General features: G+C 45.9%; 1 protein-coding gene across 6 annotated transcripts in view; it reads left to right on the plus strand.

The window, feature by feature from the left end:
* TRIM66 (tripartite motif containing 66) overlaps window positions 1-19,031 on the plus strand; it is a 60,464-nt gene that overhangs the window by 19,464 nt on the left and 21,969 nt on the right. For all 6 annotated transcript variants that reach the window (XM_037999754.2, XM_073018635.1, XM_008007570.3 and 3 more), the window contains exons 3-10: window positions 1,891-2,038; window positions 3,228-3,360; window positions 3,690-3,806; window positions 5,197-5,311; window positions 5,857-6,003; window positions 8,589-8,706; window positions 10,607-11,511; window positions 13,140-13,301. In XM_037999754.2, the coding sequence (XP_037855682.1) occupies window positions 1,891-2,038; window positions 3,228-3,360; window positions 3,690-3,806; window positions 5,197-5,311; window positions 5,857-6,003; window positions 8,589-8,706; window positions 10,607-11,511; window positions 13,140-13,301 (1,845 nt within the window). The remainder of the gene's footprint in view (window positions 1-1,890; window positions 2,039-3,227; window positions 3,361-3,689; window positions 3,807-5,196; window positions 5,312-5,856; window positions 6,004-8,588; window positions 8,707-10,606; window positions 11,512-13,139; window positions 13,302-19,031) is intronic.

Raw genomic sequence — 19,031 nt, forward strand, 5'->3', positions numbered from 1 at the left:
CCCCTGTCCATAAGTCTGTCTATCTGTCTATCACTCTATATGATTTGTTACTTCTCTTTCAGTTTTACTAATCATCCATCCATCCATCTAGAAGAAAATAAAAATGCATGAGTTGGGGAAAACAATGAGGGGGTTTTCTATTAAGTGAAAATTACTGACTTTTTTTAGTATCAATCCCTTTAGCAGAAGGTGAGTGTAAGTTAAGGTATATTAAGAGTTGCTTACTGTATATATAATTATTTTTTTCTCTCTTACAGCTCTTACTGAAAAATACCAGTACTGGGCTTTTGTTTTATTTTTTTATTATCCTGAGTTAAAATTCATATACCAGCCTAGATTAAATGGGTTTATTAATCTTGCCTGTATTTACCAACTATCACCTTTTTCCTGAATTTCTTAAATTTTTTATCACTTACTGGCTGGCAGCCCTTCTGTTCCTCTTTCCACTAGGGTATCCTTGTCATCTAAATTAGTAAATTACTAATTTACTAATTTACTTACTTGTTCCTGTGACTGATTTGTGTTGAATGTCTCACATGTGCCAGGCCCTGTGCTGGATATTAGGGAGATAGATCCATATACTCTACCTTCAAGGAATTCATAGTTTAATTAGTAAAACTTTCAGAATTCACATCAGTTTGGTGGCCTCTGTGATTCAGGCACAGATAGGCCAACTTTTCCAAATCTCCCCTTCTCTTGATGTTTTATATCAGCCCTGGCAAGATATTTGCTTACCAAATGAATGAACATTTGGACTGGGAGAGGCCTAGATACCCTCAGATCAGGCAGAACCCAGGTGTGGGAGCGCAACTCTGAACGCTGGTCTGTACTTGCCCTTTCTTGGCTGCATTTGACCATCTTGCTGTGTAATCCCATATGTGGGCCTTCTCCTCTCTGAAGCACTCCTCTCTGAATTTCCTGCTTTTGCCAGTGCTTTCCCTCTAAATTTTCCTCCCTTGTCTGCCTGGTGAACCTACTTGTCATTCAGTATCCAGCTCTAATGTTTCCTTTTTGTAAAACTCTTCCTAGCCACTCCTAGACTGAGTTTCTGGAAGGCTTCCTTTGTTTCCTTTGCATATGTTGCATCCTTTTTATTACAGCATTACTCAGTTAATGCGTACCATCCTGTGTGCTATGGATAGCGTGAGGTCAGATCCTTGGCTTATGCATCTAGGTATCCTTAGCTTCAGCACAGTACTTGTGTGAACAGCCCCTGAGACAGCTGCTGCTGCTGCTCCTCCTCCTCCCTCCCTCCCTCCTTCCTTCCCTCCTTTCCTTCCTCCTCTTCTTTCTCCTCCTTCCCCTCCTCCTACTCTTCCTCCTCTTCCTTCTCCTACTCTTCCTCCTCCTCCTGCTCCTTTTCCTTCTTCCTTCTCCTTCTCCTTCTTCCTTCTCCTCCTTTTCTGAGGCAGGGTCTTCCTCTGTTGCCCAGGCTGGAGTGTAGTGGTATGATCTTGGCTCACTGCAGTCTTGACCTCCTGAGCTCAAGTGATCTTCCCACCTCAGTCTCCCTAGTAGCTGGGACTACAGGCATGTGCCACCACTCCTGGCTAATTTTTGTACTTTTTGTAGAGATGGGGTCTCACTATGTTGCCCAAGCTGGTCTGAAACTCCTGGGCTCAAGCAATCCTCCTGCCTTGGCCTCCCAAAGTACTGGGGTTACAGGTGTGAGCCACCATGCCTGACGTAGCCACTGTTCTTTTGGTCACAAAGGATGCTTCCTTTCACAAGCCCCGGCATGTTACTCCCAGACAGCTCTGCAAAACAGACTTCACTCCAAAATAGTGGAGGAATAGGCCTGCAGGACCCCTTTCTTTAGAGTATTTGCCACTTGTGGAGGCAGACCCAAATGAGGATCATGTCAGTAACTCCAGAACTCTCTGCTTCCAGAACTGCTCCGAGTGCAAGGAGAAGAGGGCAGCACATATCCTCTGCACCTACTGCAATCGCTGGCTATGCAGCTCTTGCACAGAGGAACACCGACACAGCCCTGTCTCTGGGGGCCCGTTCTTTCCTCGGGCCCAGAAGGGATCTCTAGGTACCAATTCCACCTCTCCTCGCCCACTCCTGTGCCCTAAAGCAGGGCTGAACCCTAAGATCCCTGGAGAATAGCTCTTCGATCTTGTTTCCTTGCTGGGGGAGAAGGTAGGGACAGTCTCAGAGCCTTTCCCAAAGGAAGTCTCCTTCAGAGTCAAAGGGGTGACTCACTCCTGTCCCTCCCTGTGGGGGGTGGGGTGGATGAGTGTGGGTGAAATGGTACAGGGAAGAAGGTGTTGGATTATTGTGGAAGCTAGCTGAGCTCCCTGCCTTTCACCTCTAGAGCAATCATGCCACCCTTCTGATGTATTTACTTGATTAACTTAGTCTGGATCAGGGCTTGTTCGTTTGTCTATTCAGCACCATCTGTTTTATTTTATTTTTATTTTTATTTTTTTTGAGATGGAGTCTCATTCTGTCACCCAGGCTGGGGTGCAGTGGCACGATCTCGGCTCACTGCAACCTCCACCTCTTGGGTTCAAGTGATTCTCCTGCTTCAGCCTCCCGAGTAGCTGGGATTACAGGCATGCGCCACCACGCCCAGCTAATGTTTGTATTTTTAGTAGAGGTGGGATTTTGCCATGTTGGCCAGCCTGGTCTTGAACCCCTGACCTCAGGTGATCCGCCCACCTTGGCCTCCCAAAGTGCTGGCATTACAGGCGTGAGCCACTGTGCCCAGCCACCATCTGTTTTAAATGACACTCTTTTTGAAAGTCTTTTCTCAAGGCCCTTGAATTGTGAAAGGGGTTCTACATCTGTCAAATCCACAGGAACCAGAGTTCATGATCCATGAGATCTAGCCTGGAGCCTGGCAAGGCTGGGTAGCTGGTTTCAGCTCTGTTAAAAACAGAATCCTGATTAATGAACAGGTTGAGGTTAATTGTGAAGGATTCATTATTTTGCAGGAGATCTATGTGGAGTAGTAGCAAGTGCCTTCCTCAGCCTGTGGCAGGTAGTGGGGTGCTCAGGCTTGATGGTGTGCTATTTCTGGACAACTGGGCAAATCCAGCCAAGCTAAGCCCAAAATCCTCCTTGTGCCCCTGGAGAGTCATCTCCTGTTTGTACCACTTCCCCCAAGCTCTGTGTTTCTGCAGTGTCCTCTGAAAGCGGAAGGCTTTGCAGTAAATCTTAAACTGAGAGGTCTGTCTAACTGAGCAAGAGAAGCCCACTTTCTCTGTCTTCTCTGGCAGGAGTGAATAGTGGTCCCGGAGACTTCACCTTGTATTGTCCTCTACACACACAGGAAGTACTCAAGCTATTCTGCGAGACTTGTGATATGCTCACTTGCCATAGCTGCCTGATGGTGGAACACAAAGAACACAGGTGGGGCTGACAGATTGCCTGAAATGGGCTGGGGAGGGCTCTGGATTTCTTACTTTCGAGAACTCTGGGGCTCCCCATGCATCAAAATCTTCTCCCTGCCCAAGCCAACCTACAGCCCCTGGGCTGAAGTTTTTCCCTGCTCCTGTTGTGGTACTTCCCTGGAAAAGGCCTAATGGGCCAAGAGCCTGTAGTGCCTTAGACTTTCACTAGAAGTCATCACAGCTTCCATGGGTCTGGCTGAGACAATCCCCTGTGGAGATTCCCGCTTGGTCGGCATGCTCAAAGTAGGACTCAGCCCTTCTCAGCTTGTTCTCTGCCTCATCCCCCAGGTGCAGACATGTTGAAGAAGTTTTGCAAAACCAGAGGATGCTTCTGGAAAGTGTGACTACACAGGTGGCACATAAGAAATCCAGTCTACAGACATCTGCAAAGCAAATTGAGGACAGGTAGCACAGGCTAGTGCCTTGCCGGTGCTGGAAATGCTGTGTTCCTGCACACCTGGGATTCCGACAACAGGCCATCAGATGTAGTGCCTCTGAAGAGGAACTGTGGTTAAGCAGATGTGGGCATATGTCCTAGAAGGCATATGTCTTGGCCTTAGAGGTCTCAGGGCCAAGGAGGGATCATTAAGTCATCACTTGGTAACTGAGACCAAGCTAGGTCAGGATGATCAGAGTGAGTCTGGGTCAAAGCATACACGTTATGAACTAGCCAGAAGTCGGTGCTTGAGAACAAGGGTACCAAGCAGACACTAGGGACGAGAGTGCTGCTTATTATGAGGGTAGAACAAACCAGGGGCAATCTGCGCTTTATCACTCCTTTCCCTGTGTGTTCTCTATTAATCTACAAATCACATGAAATCATTGGTATTTTACATAGGAAGAGGAAGTGGTAGGTGCTGAGAGCACCTCATGTGGCAGGCACTGCATTGGATATCATGTATGCATTATTTTATTCAGTTCTTGTCATTCTTTCAGTCAGGGTTTATCTCCATTTTACTGATGAGGAGACTGAGGTTCATAGAGGTTAGGTAACTTATCTGAGATCACACAACTAGCCAGTGACTGCTGGGTTTAGACGCTGGGTCTGTGGTGACTTCAAAGCCCGTGCTTTTTAAATTTTTAAAAATAGCTTTACTGAGATATAATGTACATATCATAAAATTATTCTTTTTAAATGTATAATTCAGTGGCCTTTAGTATGTTCACAGAATTGTGCAACTGTACATAATTACTGTCTACTTTTAAAACATTTTCATCCCCCCAAAAAGAAGCCACATTAATATAAACATTATTATATGTTTATAATAAACTTTATATAATATGTTTATTATTTATTATATAATTATATAATGTTTATTATTGTTTATTATCTAATATGTTATTATGCCAATAGTGTAAACATTATTAGTCCCTCTCCATTTCCCCAACACCTCCCAGCCCTCAGAAACCACTAATCTGCTTTCTGCATATTTTTGCCTCATGGCGACATTTATTGTAGCGTCCTCCTTTTAAAGACAACAAATTACAATAAATCATTCCCATACTTTCTCTTTTGGTCCTACCTCTAGTGCTGTGTCAACTGGGGGCTACTGGGTTGACCTGGGTGTAGACTTGAGGTTTACCTAGAGAAAACCAAGCTGAACTTTGATCAAGTGGGGCTCAGGTGTACAAAAGGTGGGGTGGTGGAGGAAGGCTCTTTTTTTTTTGTATTTGGTGTCTGCTAGGCCCTGATCTCAGTAGGCAGCCTCCAAGTTGCTTCTTATGTTTGCTGTCTCTTAGTCTTCATATAGTCCATGAGGAAAGCTTACCATGGTTTGTCCTATTGTGTTTACAGGATTTTTGAAGTGAAGCATCAGCATAGGAAGGTGGAAAACCAGATCAAAATGGCCAAGATGGTTCTGATGAATGAGCTGAACAAACAGGCCAATGGGCTAATAGAGGAATTAGAGGTATGTATAGACAGATGGATCAGATGGATGGATTCAGAAACCATCCACAGATCAAGCTAGTCCCAGGACCGAGGGAAGCCTAGGCTGTAATTCAGATATGCAGCTTCCATAGCTCTCTCCTGCTCCCTGTATTTTAAAATGTCATCCTAATTTTGGGAGGGTGGCTCATGAAGGGCTAGAAAATCAGGTCAAGCTGATCTTTGATGCTCTGTCTCTTAGGCAGCTTCCATCCTTAATTGCACAGGGTTATAATCTTGGAAGAGAAAGTCATGAAACAAACTACCTTCTTCGCTAATCTATGTCCAAGAGATATAGACATTTATTCATTTCCTCTTTCATTTGTTACCCAGTCCATATGTGCCCTATAAAATCTCCCACCACCTCTCCCTCCCCTTTTCTATCAGCCAGCATCCCATGGCAACACTCTGCCCTGCTGTCTTCTCAGAGGGGTAGTCTCATCTGATTCCATCAGTGACATACACAGGCCACCAGACTTCCCAAGCAGGTGGATTACAGTCCAATAACTATCTTCTCTCTGTACCCAGGGGATTACTAATGAGAGAAAGCGGAAGCTGGAACAGCAGTTACAGAGCATCATGGTTCTCAACCGTCAGTTTGAGCATGTGCAGAATTTCATCAACTGGGCTGTCTGCAGCAAAACCAGTGTCCCTTTTCTTTTCAGCAAAGAGCTGGTAAGAGGAATCTCCCAACTCCTCAGCCTGTTCTTGAAGCTTATCAGAGCATCCCCTTTGTCACAGGGGCAATGAGGTGGTCCTTGGAAGTGCTTTTTCTTTTTAGGATGGAAGGAGGAATAAAATAGCAGCTCCATCCATCCTTCAAATTCAATCACTGCTTTTGGGTTAGTAAGTAAACACCATCTTTCACCAAATCCCATAGTGCAAAGAGGACGCAGGTGCTGAAATGGTCCTGCCCTCCCAATGGTAGCTCAGTTGGGAAAGTCTGTAGCTTTTTGTCATAGGTCACTGGTTCAGACATTACCCTGGACATGAGTAGTGCGCTAGGCATCTCATAGAAAGTTACTGGGGTTTACGTGGGAGTCTGAGAGAAAAGGAGTTGGAGATAAGGTTGAAGTATTAGGCTTGAGAGGACGGCAGCACCCAGGAGAGGGAGCAAGAATTTTGAGAGAAGTTGATGGAGTTTATATTTGAATACTTTGAGTCTAAGGTGCCTATAGTGCATCCAAAACCAACTCCAAGCTACCTACCATTAAAAAGCTGTTCTAATATATGGGTGTGGAAGTCAGAAGAAAAGTTGGTTTTGGAGAAGGAGATGTAGGAGTCACCAGGAAATCAGTGGTATCACCTTGCAAGAGTGTGTGGAGCAAGAAGAGAGAAAGTTGGGAACCCAGGGAATACCATCGTTTTCAGCATAGACAGAGGAAGATGATGAGTGGAGGAGAGTGGGACGCACTAGTCAGAGGTTGGAAGCAAAACAGAGTGTGGTACACAGAAACGAACAGTTTCCAATTTTAAGTGACCCGTTTGGCAATGCTGCATGGGTGAAAGAAGATGAATAGTGAAGAGCAGCCTCGAGATCTGGGAATCAGGCTATCTTCTGAAAGAAGCTCCAGCAAAGTAGAAGGGTCAAAAGCTAGAATGAGGAGACTGAGGATGGGTGGTGAGGAAGTAGAGACAGAAATGAAAAGAAGAAAAATAAAAACATAGCCTGAGAAGACAGTGAGTTGGGGGAAACATTTTTTAAGCTTGGAAAACATTTGCACACATGTATGTGGTAGAAGAGGTTGAAGATAGAGAGGAGGGGTGTGTGGTGGGGTAAGTACACTGAGAAAGCAGGAGGAAGGATATAGAGTGAACTGGTTGACCTTAAACACAAGGACAGTCCCTTCTGAGATGGGAGGACAGGAAGGGGACGATGCTGTAGTTAAGTTTGAGGGTAGAAGGGATACAAGTTTGGGGTAATTTATCCTTTATGGTGTCTTTTTTTTCTCTGTGAAATAGGAGGTGATAATAAGAGGGTTAAAACATTGGTAAGTAGCACCAAAGTGAAGATTTTAAATGGTCATTGAGTGCAGTGGAAGAGAAAGATGACAAGAAGTGACAAGAGAAAGGGCTGAGGGGTGCTGCTGAAATTAATAATCACTGAAGTGGCCCCAGGTAACATGGCTTTGGTATGACTGGATTACCTAAGAGTAGGAGTTGGCGATGGGGAGGGAATTAGGACACTAGTGATATCATTACTGTAAATGACAGGAAGCTGGGGAGTCCTGTGTACTGAAGGAGCAGGGCTTGGAGAGGTTGAAGAACATACTCTGAAAGAGCATGAACTTGTTATGACCAGAGTGGGTTGTTGGAGTTTAAAGGTCTCATAGGTAGAATGGTTGTAAATGATTAATAGGGTCTAGGTATGGTGACTAAACTGAAAACAAGGTGGTTGCCTTGCAAGAGATCAAGAAATAAGAGGCTAAGATGTTAGTTGGGACATTAGTTAACCAGAGGATGGCAGGGTAAGTTGGACACTTGCCAAAGCCCTGGATAAATAGGAGAGTTAGTGATGAGAAGTAGATGAAAGTGATGGGAGAGGAAGAGGGCTATTGTGTAGGACAGAAGGGTGTTTTACCTGCAAATGGAAGTACAGCAATGGGGAGCTCAGAAAATGCCTGTCCCCACTAGGCTCTTAAATTGAGGTGATGGTAGAATGAATGGAGCACCAGTCAATGATGTCATGAGTGAGAATGACAAATCACTTGAGGCCTGGAAAGATAAGAATGTAGGGGTTCCAGGCCGGGTGCAGTGGCTCACACCTGTAATTCCAGCATTTTGGGAGGCTGAGGCGGGCCGATCATGAGGTCAGGAGATTGAGACGATCCTGGCTAACACGGTGAAACCCCATCTCTACTAAACAAAATACAAAAAATTAGCTGGGTGTGGTGGTGAGCGCCTGTAGTCCCAGCAACTCAGGAGGCTGAGGCTGGAGAATGGAGTGAACCTGGGAGGCGAAGCTTGCAGTGAGCTGAGATCGTGCCACTGCACTCCAGCCTGGGCAACAGAGTGAGACTCGGTCTCAATAAAAAAAAAAAAAAAAAATGACTGTAGGTTCCAGAAGTCTTGATAAGAGGAAAGGGATCAGCTGGGAGGATGGGCAGGTGCTAAGGTGCAAGAGAATGAGAATATGGAGGATGACCAGAGGTTAAACAGCCATGACTTTGAGCCTTTCAGCTTGTCCAAAGAGTAAGGGAAGGGGAGTTGTCATTTAGGTGCAAGATGCCCAAATAAATGACCTTTGGTGCTGTTGTCAGATTGTGTTTCAGATGCAGCGATTGCTGGAGACAAGTTGTAACACAGATCCTGGCTCCCCTTGGAGTATCAGATTCACCTGGGAGCCTAACTTCTGGACCAAGCAGCTAGCTTCTCTTGGTGAGCTTGGACCCACCCACCCAGGCCTACTCACCCTTTGGGCTTTGACCTAATTACTTACCTTACTGGGTAGGTCAGCATATGCCTAAGAAAAAGCACTCCCTGGGACTGCCAGTGGTCTTGGAATCATTCAGCAAACTTTTTTTTTTTTTTCCTGAGGGGGAAGAGGAGAGAATGAGGAATTTAAATAACAGTGGCAATATAGGACTTTGTATCAGGACCAGTTGAAATCTGAGTTTACCATTCTGTGTAAATGTCCTGTTACCTTGGTTTTATTGCTGAGAAGGAGACAAGACAGTCACCCTGCTCTCTAGAATGCTGTATGGCAGTACAGATGAATGTGTGTCTCTGTGGTCACACAAAGGTATACATGTGTGGGCACAAGCAGGGGTATCTCGGCAACAGTGAAATTGCGTGTGCATGTTTGTGTTACACAGAAATATCCTTTTGAGTTGAGATGTAAGCAGATAATTCATGGCCTTGTGCATTTTTCTTCCCTGCTGCAAACATTTGCTGGCATTCAGTCTGTAGGCAGAATGTAGACAGCTTGAAGTTGTGCCTGTGTTGACAGCCTAACGAGTTTGTTAAACTGATGGCCAGCTGCTGCCTTCATTTGAGGCTGTTAATCTTATTGAAAATTTGTTGAACTTGGCAAAGTGACAGATGATATGTAGGTTTATTTCTTTTCTTCCCTCTTTCCTTTGATTTAACTCAGCAGACCTTTGATAGGCACCTACTCTTGTTTGGGCCCCAGGCTGAGTACCAAAGAACCAATGGTGAATAAAACACATTTTCCTTAAGGAGCTCAGACTTCCTCTAAGTAAGCCTCATCAAAATAATGAGATGAAGGAGTCATTAGACTGAGTTAGCCATAGATCTACTTGTGCACAAGGGACCTAGAGACCTCAGGGGGCGGTGCCGGTACCTGGCACTGACCTGGTGTATTAGTCCATTCTTGCATTACTGTGAAGAAATACCTGAGACTGGGTAATTTATAAAGAAAAGAGGTTTAATTGGCTCATGATTCTGCAGGATGGTGAAGATGCCCATCACATGGACAGAGCAGCAAGAAACAGAGCAAGGGGGGAGGTGTTACACACTTTTAAACAATCAGATCTCACGAGAACTCTATCACAAGAACAGCACCAAAGGGATGGTGCTAAACCATTCATGAGGGATCTGCCCCCATGATCCAGTCATCTCTTACCAGTTGCCACTTCCAAAACTGGGGATTACAATTCAACACGAGATTTGGGTGGGGACACAGCTCCAAACCATATTACCTGGTATTAGAGCTTCCCCACTCTAATCTCTTGATCCAGTCATCTCTTACCAGTCGCCACTTCCAGAACTGGGGATTACAATTCAACACGAGATTTGGGTGGGGACACAGCTCCAAACCATATTACCTGGTATTAGAGCTTCCCCACTCTCTTCCATCCTGCTTGCTCAACACACAGTTCCCCACGCCTGTATCTGGGAACTTGTTCATTGGTCCCAGGCATGACTTTCTACCCTTTCCTACTTTCTGGCATACTTCCTCCCCACCCCAAAGTTGATTCTTTTTGTCAGAGTCTGATTGGGCTGTTCTGTTGAAAAAAAAATGAGTGCTATTTGAGAGAGCTTATGGTTTCCCTAGTGGGATAGAAACAGAGTCAGGGCTGAGCATCTGGTAAAAACTGAGCTAATTTCTCAAATATCCTAGGCCCCCAAAGCAGCTCCATACAGGTGCTATTACTGGCAGCATTCTAGACTGAGTCTAGGATATCAAGGGTTGAATTTCCTAATCTCTGTGCCTGGTACAGGATTGTCGAATGAGGTTCTTTTGTCCCAGGAGCAGGAAGTAGCAAGGTGGGAGCAACTTGAAAAACTTGAAAAACTCTCTATTCTGCATTTTCAGGCTGCATAACTACTGAAGGTGGACAACTGTCCCGGGCAGATGCTCCTGCTTATGGAGGCTTACAGGGGCCATCACCCTTTTATCAAAGCCACCAGTCTCCAGTGGCTCAGCAAGAGGCTCTTAGCCATCCCTCTCACAAGTTCCAGTCTCCAGCAGTGTGCTCCTCATCTGTGTGCTGCTCCCACTGCTCCCCAGTCTCGCCTTCCCTCAAAGGCCAGGTCCCCCCACCCAGCATGCACCCAGCCCACAACTTTAGGCAGCCCTCTGAGATGGTGCCCCAGCAGCTGGGGTCTCTGCAGTGCTCTGCCTTGCTGCCCAGAGAGAAAGAGCTGGCCTGCAGCCCTCATCCACCAAAGCTGCTGCAGCCCTGGCTGGAAACCCAGCCCCATGTGGAGCAGGAGAGCACATCCCAGCGGCTGGGGCAGCAGCTGACTTCCCAGCCCGTGTGCATTGTCCCCCCACAGGATGTTCAGCAAGGAACCCATGCCCAGCCCACCTTACAGACACCCTCTATCCAAGTCCAGTTTGGCCACAACCAGAAGCTGAAGCTCAGTCACTTTCAGCAGCAGCCACAGCAGCAGCTACCACCTCCACCACCTCCCCTCCCTGCTCCCCCACAGCAGCCACACCCACCTCTACCTCCATCCCAGCATCTGGCTTCTAGTCAGCATGACAGCCCTCCTGGGCCTGCCTGTTCTCAGAATGTGGACATAATGCATCACAAGTTTGAGCTGGAGGAAATGCAGAAGGACTTGGAGCTTCTTCTCCAGGCTCAACAGCCCAGCTTGCAACTGAGTCAGACCAAATCTCCTCAGCATCTTCAGCAAACCATTGTGGGGCAGATTAACTACATCGTGAGGCAGCCAGCACCTGTTCAGTCCCAGAGCCAGGAGGAGACCCTGCAGGTAAGCATCAGGGTGGCTTGGCATACATATTCTGCCCATCCTAGGATCACTCACAGAACACAGCCTCCCCACATTTTAGCTTGTGGCCCTCTCTCTACAATGAAGATGGGGAAAATATTTTATGTGGCTGCCACAACCCAGAGCTGGCTACCTTAGGATATGGATCAATGGAATTTGTTGGGTGAGTTCTGGGGATGTTCTGCAGAGGTAGATGAGCAACTGAGACACAGAGATGTCTTGAAGATGAGCTCTTGGAGGCCTTTCTGTCTACCCACCTACTAGCTTACTGAAACAAGGCAGCACAGGAATACAGTTTCTGCACCTTAGGGCTGCCTTGAGCTCAGCCCTCACAGTTCAAGACTACCCAGGACTCAACCTCCCATCTCAGAAAAGCTCCAGAGAGCGTAGTATCCAGTCCCAACTTAGATCTAGGCTCAGTACTCTCCAGAGTAGCTTGGCTTAGCCCTGTCTTCCTGGATGACAGTAGGGACCCTGCCCACCAATGGTGCCTTCTGAGCTGTGCTGAACTCCTACCAGTGCCAGAGCAGAAGAGAGGCTGTCTCTTATCTTGTCATCTGCCTAGCTCCCTTGCCGGACCTTATGAATCCCAGACAGGGGGAAGGGCAGAGCTTAAGGAGCAGAGTGAGGGTCCATGTTAGATGCTGGCAGGCAGCACTTTTATAATATTGCACAGATATAGACTTAAACTTTTTTACTTCTACTAAGCTGGGTATGTTTTATTTGCACCATATCATTTATCCTATCGACAATGTTGTTTGGTAGGTGTTACCGTCTGTGCTTTATAGGTATGTAAGTGGGAGTTAGAGAAGCCTAGCAGTTTGTCTACATATCATACAACGTCAAGAGGTAGAGCTAAGACTTGGATTCTGGTCTGCTGACATTTCTGTAATGCCACAGAAGTCTTATTCTTTCCATAGGAGGATATTGGATGCTGCTCCTCTTTTTTCTCAGCTAAAAGACAGTTGAAGAGGTGCAGTTTGGACCCCTGGGATCTTTGCTGCATTTCACATCTTCATTCTTAGCTCTTGATTTTCTTTTTTTCCCCCCAGAACCTCCTGTTCTATCCTCTTCTCTCTACCCTTCTCTCACTTTTTCTATGGTGGTGTCCCCTTTAAATCTGTAATCACATTTATATCTTCAAAGCAGCTTTTCAGATTTTTACTTTATTATAGAATCTAAGGCCTCACATTTATGCTTCAGTACTGACAACTTCAGATCATGCTTCAGTGTCTTCCCCTGAGGCCCAGTTCTTTTGAGGAGATATAGAATAATCCGTGTGATGGCAGAGAAGGGTCTAGGGTTCGTAGAGGGCCACAAGCTAAAATGTAAGTCAAAACTAGGTTATGATTGCTAAAGTGAATATCACAAAATTAGCTCAGAATTCTTGGTTTGGGTTCCATCCTAAGACTTTCACATTAGCATATAGTCTTTGGAAGAGTTGGGATAAGAGTATTTTTCTTTTTGGAAAACATTTAAGCAGTACACAATGTGTAGGTGGTGATGATGGGCAGGGCAGGGTGAGCACTAGCCTTTGCTGCCACTGCTGCTGCTGCTGCTGCTACACTCTCTGCAGTCAAACCTACCCAAGTTCTTATTTTCTTCTCCAGGCTACAGATGAGCCCCCAGCATCTGAGGGCTCAAAGCCGGCTATCTCTCTTGACAAGAATACTGCTGCTGCCTTGCCCCAGGCGTCTGGGGAAGAAACCTCTCTTGGTGTCCCCCCAGTGGACAGCACCATCCAGCACTCCTCTCCAAATGTGGTGAGAAAGGTACTAAAGGAGCCTGTTTTCCCTGACCACATGGGACCCACTGCCAGCCAAGACCCCAGGCACTTGGAGGAGGAGGATAGGGTGGGGGGAGGAGCATCCCTGTTCCATCCCTGGACGCTACACAGCCCTGATTCATGCCTTCTGCCCTAGTGAGTCAGCAATGTAGATCTTCCTCCTCCCCATTTCCACTCCCCCATTCACACTTAAAATGGGGCCTCCTGGGCTTCATGCAGAGTGTAAGGGGGAAGGGAAAGAAAGCCAATTTATTGAACATGTCCTCTGTCCTCTGTGCTTAGAACCGTGTGTGCTGCTTCACCAGCATTATCTCACCTCGCCTCCAACAGTTGTGGAAGTGAGCACCCCCATTGTATAACTAAGGAAACTGAAGTCCAGGGCCCTACAGCTAGTAGAAGAGACAGCTGAGGTTTATTTAAAATGAGATCAGTTAGAATCCAAAGCTTGAACTTTTCTCTCTACAATGAAGATGGGGAAAATATTTTATGTGGCTGCCACAACCCAGAGTTGGCTACCTTAGGATATGAATCAATGGAATTTGTTGGGTGAGTGGTCTGCAGGGATGTTCTGCAGAGGTAGATGAGCAGCTGAGACACAGAGTTCTCTTGAAGATGAGCTCTTGGAGGCCTTTCTGTCCACCCACCTACTAGCTTACTGAAAGTGTTCGCTTACCCTGGACATAACCCAGAACCCTCAACTATCTATTCTCACCTCTGCCCCTTCACCCCCAACCCCTGTCATACCTGTAGCAGGAGCCTCAGTGCTGTGCCGTATCCTCCACCCATTCCTCCTAGTGTCCCTTGGCCCTGTTTCACTTACCCTATTGCCTTCTCTGGCCTGGTGCCCTCAACTATCCAGTGCCTCCACTCAGCCCTGGACTTGAAGTTCTGTCAGGTGTTCTGAACTCTCCCAGCCTGTACCCTTGGCCCTGTAGCATCCCTCTGGCCCTGCAGCCCAGCTATGCTGGCTGCTCAGTGTACCTACCCCTCACCAACTTTCCCTAGCTGTACCATCACAGTGCATGTCTTAGATCAGTCAGTCTCAGTGACACTTGAGGACAGTTTAGAAAAAAGAAGGGATGGCAAAAATGAAATGTCAACTTGGAAATTGCTGGTAACTCTTGAGGCTTTTTGTCTGTGCCTATCTTACCCTGTTGAAAATGGCTTGGCATAGAGGCCCTTGAGGTACTGTATATTGGCCCTTTGTGGCTCTTAGATGTTTAACTTCTTGTATTTGGGCCAGCCACCTAACCATTCATCCATTTATTTAATCATTTAATGCACACACACACACACACGTACACACACATTAATTTCCAAGTATGTGCCCCATATTCTACTAGGTGCCAGGCATACATTGGTGAATAAGATAGTCAATCCCATGCTGGAGAGTACAGTCTGGTAGAAGAGACAGTTAAGCAACAATAATAAACTGTTGTAAAGTGCTATAATAGTCATTGGGGTACACCCCAATGGCGTACCTAGCTCTGGGAGAGGAGGCTATTGACGGACGACTTCTTAGAGGACATTATTTTAAGCTGAAATTTCGAAGAGGAGAAGTTGGGCTAGTGAAGGGTAGAGGGGTAGAACAAATAGTCGAAAGGAATGGCAACTAGGAAGCTTCAGAAGTGAGAGAAAGCCTGGGGCAGTTAGGGGGGCTTCAGATAATTTGTAATTTGGTTGATAGGATCATGAGACACACTGGGGAATGGGATAGATTGAGACCAGAGGAGCTGTAAGGCCTTGTAAATTATGCTTTGGGGTTGGGATTCAGTCTTGGGGGATGTGAGGAGTAAAGTGAAGGACTTCCAGAAAGGAGGGATATGGTTTGAATTAAGTTTGAAAGATCACTTTAGCTGTGGTAAGGGAGACCAGAATAGTACAGAGGAGAAACAGGAGGCTTAATGAAATCAATAATAATAGGAATGAAGAGGAAGCAAAGATTTCAAGAGATATCAGATCACAGGAGTTTTAGCCTCAGTGTCTGATTGATGATAGGTAAGGCAGAGAAAACCCTTTGGCTTAACACCCAGGTGTTTTCCCATGCTCCCATCCCAGTAGATCTGTCTTGACCCACTGGAATGGGAGCATGGGAAAAAGAGCATATTTAGGGGAAGAAGTTAAGTTTTGAATTATTGATATTCTTTTGTGGAAGACACATTACAAGATGACCTGAAGGCAGCTAGCTCTAGATGTCAGTAGTTCAGAAGCAAGCATGAGAATTGCTGTAACTGCCCGAAGGGTTCTTCTTGCCTGCTGCACAAATGAAGACCATGGCATTGCAGTAGAGAAAGAGTTTAGTTAATGTGAGGCTGGGATTTTTCAAAGGCAGTTTGGGAAAGGGGTGGAGGTGGCTAGAAATGGGTGCTTGCTGCTGATTGGTTGGGATAAAAATGAAATCATGGGTTAAAGCTGTTTGCTTGAGCTGAGTTGCTTCTGGATAGGGCTGTAGGAGTGGGATTGATGGATCTAGATGAAGCCATGGATGTCAGACATGCAGAAAACTTGAAAAGACATCTCAAAAGGCCAATCTACAATAGGCCCAGGAATGATTAGGGGAAAGGCAAGAGGTGGGGATGGGTAGGTTAGATCAGATCTTTTTCACTGTCATAATTTGCTCATTGATATAATTTTTGCAAAGGTGGTTTCATTGCCAGTGCTTGGTTGTAGTGGAAGCCATGCAGAAAATGCTGCTTCTCATTTGCTGAGGTTCAGTTCTGTTCCTATACACAGAGCAGAGGAAAGGAGCTGAGCCACATACATGCATGGAGTCAGTGCTGCCTGTGTGAGTGGCCCACAGGGTTCCCTGAGCAGCAAGGGGTGCTGCCCTCTTGTGTGGCTGCAAGTTGGCAGTGGGGTTAGCAAAGGTCCTAGAAACTCTTAACTTCTCATTTTGAGCTTCTCCTGCCCCTTATTAAAAGGGGCTCCTGTAGAGGTTTGGAGGGACAGATGGCCTGGCATTCTTCACGTGTTTCATAGACTTTTCATGGCTTGAACTCCCAGAAAAAGGACCCTCAAATTTGTCATCCTGGCTTAGAGGAACCTTTGGATCGGCAGAGAGAGATCAACCCTGACAGTGAGAGCCACTGGTTGTCTACAAAACTACTGCAATAAGGAAAAGGATTTTCTTTTTGAGGAAATTTGTTGTCTTGGAGCTGGGGTTGGGCAGGGCGGAGGGTGTGAAGCTCAAGGATAGCAAACAACATTCTGAGCTTTTTACCATTGAGTGATAATATTTTGTATAGTATCGTTCTAATTTTTTCATAGGTTTTTACATGGATTATTTCATTTTATCTCTTTATCCTAGCAATACTATGAGGAAGCCACTTTCTTATTTCCCTTTGAAAGATGTGGAAACTGAGACACAGAGAGGTTAAGTGGCCCACCTAAGAGTTATACAGCCAACCCATTGGGCAATGTTAGGACCAGACCACAGGTCCTTGACAGCTCTGTGTTCAATGACTAGGTTAAATTGCTTCTCTTTCTGCACTGCAGTGTGGCGTCTCACCTGCTGAATTTTCCTGTCTTTACAATCCTTGAAGTAGCCTGAGACTTTGCTGGGGAGAGGTCTTAGGACCAGCCTAGTTTGGTATTGGTTGTTTTATCTGGTAAAGGTGTTTTGTCCTCCAGCCCACTCCCAGCCTGTGCTGGCCTGTGAGTGCCAGGAAAGTCAAAAGAATCTATCTGAAAGTCACGGACCAGAAGAACCTGTGGCACCATGCACCTTTCTGTGAGTTCTACACTGACTGTATATCACCAAAAGAGGACTTTTGGTGAAGCAAAACATCTGTGTACAAGTACCTTGGAGTTGGTGCTTTGTGAGCCAATGGTGGAAACAGGTTGCTGCTGAAAATGAGATGTGAAAGTTCTGGAATGGGTTTTCTAGTGGCTTGAGCTCTGCAACCCCTTTTGAATGAATTTTGGTATTTGTCTGGCACCAGCTGTTGCCTAAACTTCCTAATCTTGGTTCAGTCACTCTGAAAGAAAGACCATGGCTACAACCCTACCACAGCAACCCTTACATCTCAGGTGAAGCTGGGAGACATTCTGATGCCTTCATTTTATGCTTCTGAACCAGTCAACTGCTGAAAAATACACACAATCCTTTCTTCAAGGGAGTTGGCTGGGTGCGGTGGCTCACGCCTATAATCCCAGCACTTTGGGAGGCTGAGACAGGCAGATTGAGCTCAACAGCTTGAGACCAGCCTGGGCAACATAGTGAAACCCTGTTTCTACAAAAAAAAACCAAGAAAATTAGCCAGGCGTGGTGGTGCATGCCTGTGGTCCCAGCTACTCAGGAGGTTAAGGCATGAGAATTGCTTGAGCCTGGGAGGCAGAAGTTGTAGTGAGCCGAGGTAGCGCCACTGCATTCCAACTTGGGCAACAGAGCGAGATTGTCTCAAAAAAATGAAAAGTTCTCATGGAGTCAAAGCTGTAGGCATCACAGAAAGCCCTATCTGAGTCCCAGTTCACCTGCAAGAGGGACCTTTCTTCTGCTGCTCGTAACATAGCCCTGGATCTTCAAGAGAGGACTTCGAAGCCACCAGCGTGCTATTCATGGCTTAGAAGCCTGAGATGTATTTCCAGTAAATGATACAGAAGCAGTAGGCATTCCTGTGATGCAGATTATTAAGAGTGATACAGAGGAGTAAAGGATAATGATCGGGCAGATAGTATTTATACCATTATCAAAGCATTTTGATGCCTGATCTCTTAATTTGAGTCTTATAAAAACTCAGTGAGATTTACATTAACCTGTGTAGGAGGAAATTAAAACCCAGAGCTGGACAATGACTTGCTTAAACTCATTAAACCCTGGTAACTGTGAGTAAATACCAGGCATCCTGCCTCCATAGTCTCCAAAGCTACTGCTATGGATCAGATTGTGGGTCCTCAACCTCAGGGACAATCTTTTCCTCATAGCCTAGCCAGGACAGCAGCATTTGCTCAGAATGTTCCTGGGACCTGGTGAAGCTTTCTTAGGGCACAGCCTGCGTCCTGGTCAGCATCTGCAGAATTGTATGCTCTTTCTACTCAGGAGTCAACCAAACACTCCCCAAGTCTGGCTCCTGAACTTAGCACACTCTAAGAAGCTTGTCTCCTTAGTTCCATCCTGATTTCATTCACCATCCAAACCTAAGATTTTTGTCTGGGTCTCCTGGCCCATGAGAAAACAGGTCCTTGCTCCTATCTATTTAATAAGACAGAATAGTGTATAAAGTGTTTTATAAGTACTCCCATTCAAAATGATTTTTTTTTTTTTTTTTTTTTTGAGATGGAGTTTCACTCTTGTTGACCAGGCTGGAGTGCAATGGTGCGATCTCGGCTCACCACAACCTCTGCCTCCCAGATTCAAGTGATTCTCCTACCTCAGCCTCCTGAGTAGCTGGGATTACAGGCATGTGCCACCATGCCTGGCTAATTTTGTATTCAAAATAATGTTTTTAAGTCAGTTTCCTACACTGGCCTGGGCAAAATACCTTTGATCAAATTCTCCTGAGTCTCCAAGGCTTGGGGTTTGAGGGTTCTACTCATCTGCCTTTCACTTCAGACTTACTAGAATCTGCTTACTCGTTTCCTCTTTCTTCTACTTCAGATTCTGGGATCCTCTTTGCTTTTTCTGTCCTCCCTGGATTATCAGGGCACTGGGCACTTTTCACTTCTCTCTTCACCACCCATGAACCTTTTCTCATTTGACTTCACTGAGTTATCATAT

The sequence above is a fragment of the Chlorocebus sabaeus genome, chromosome 1 (assembly GCF_047675955.1).
Source record: "Chlorocebus sabaeus isolate Y175 chromosome 1, mChlSab1.0.hap1, whole genome shotgun sequence".
In the NCBI taxonomy this organism is placed as follows: domain Eukaryota; kingdom Metazoa; phylum Chordata; class Mammalia; order Primates; family Cercopithecidae; genus Chlorocebus; species Chlorocebus sabaeus.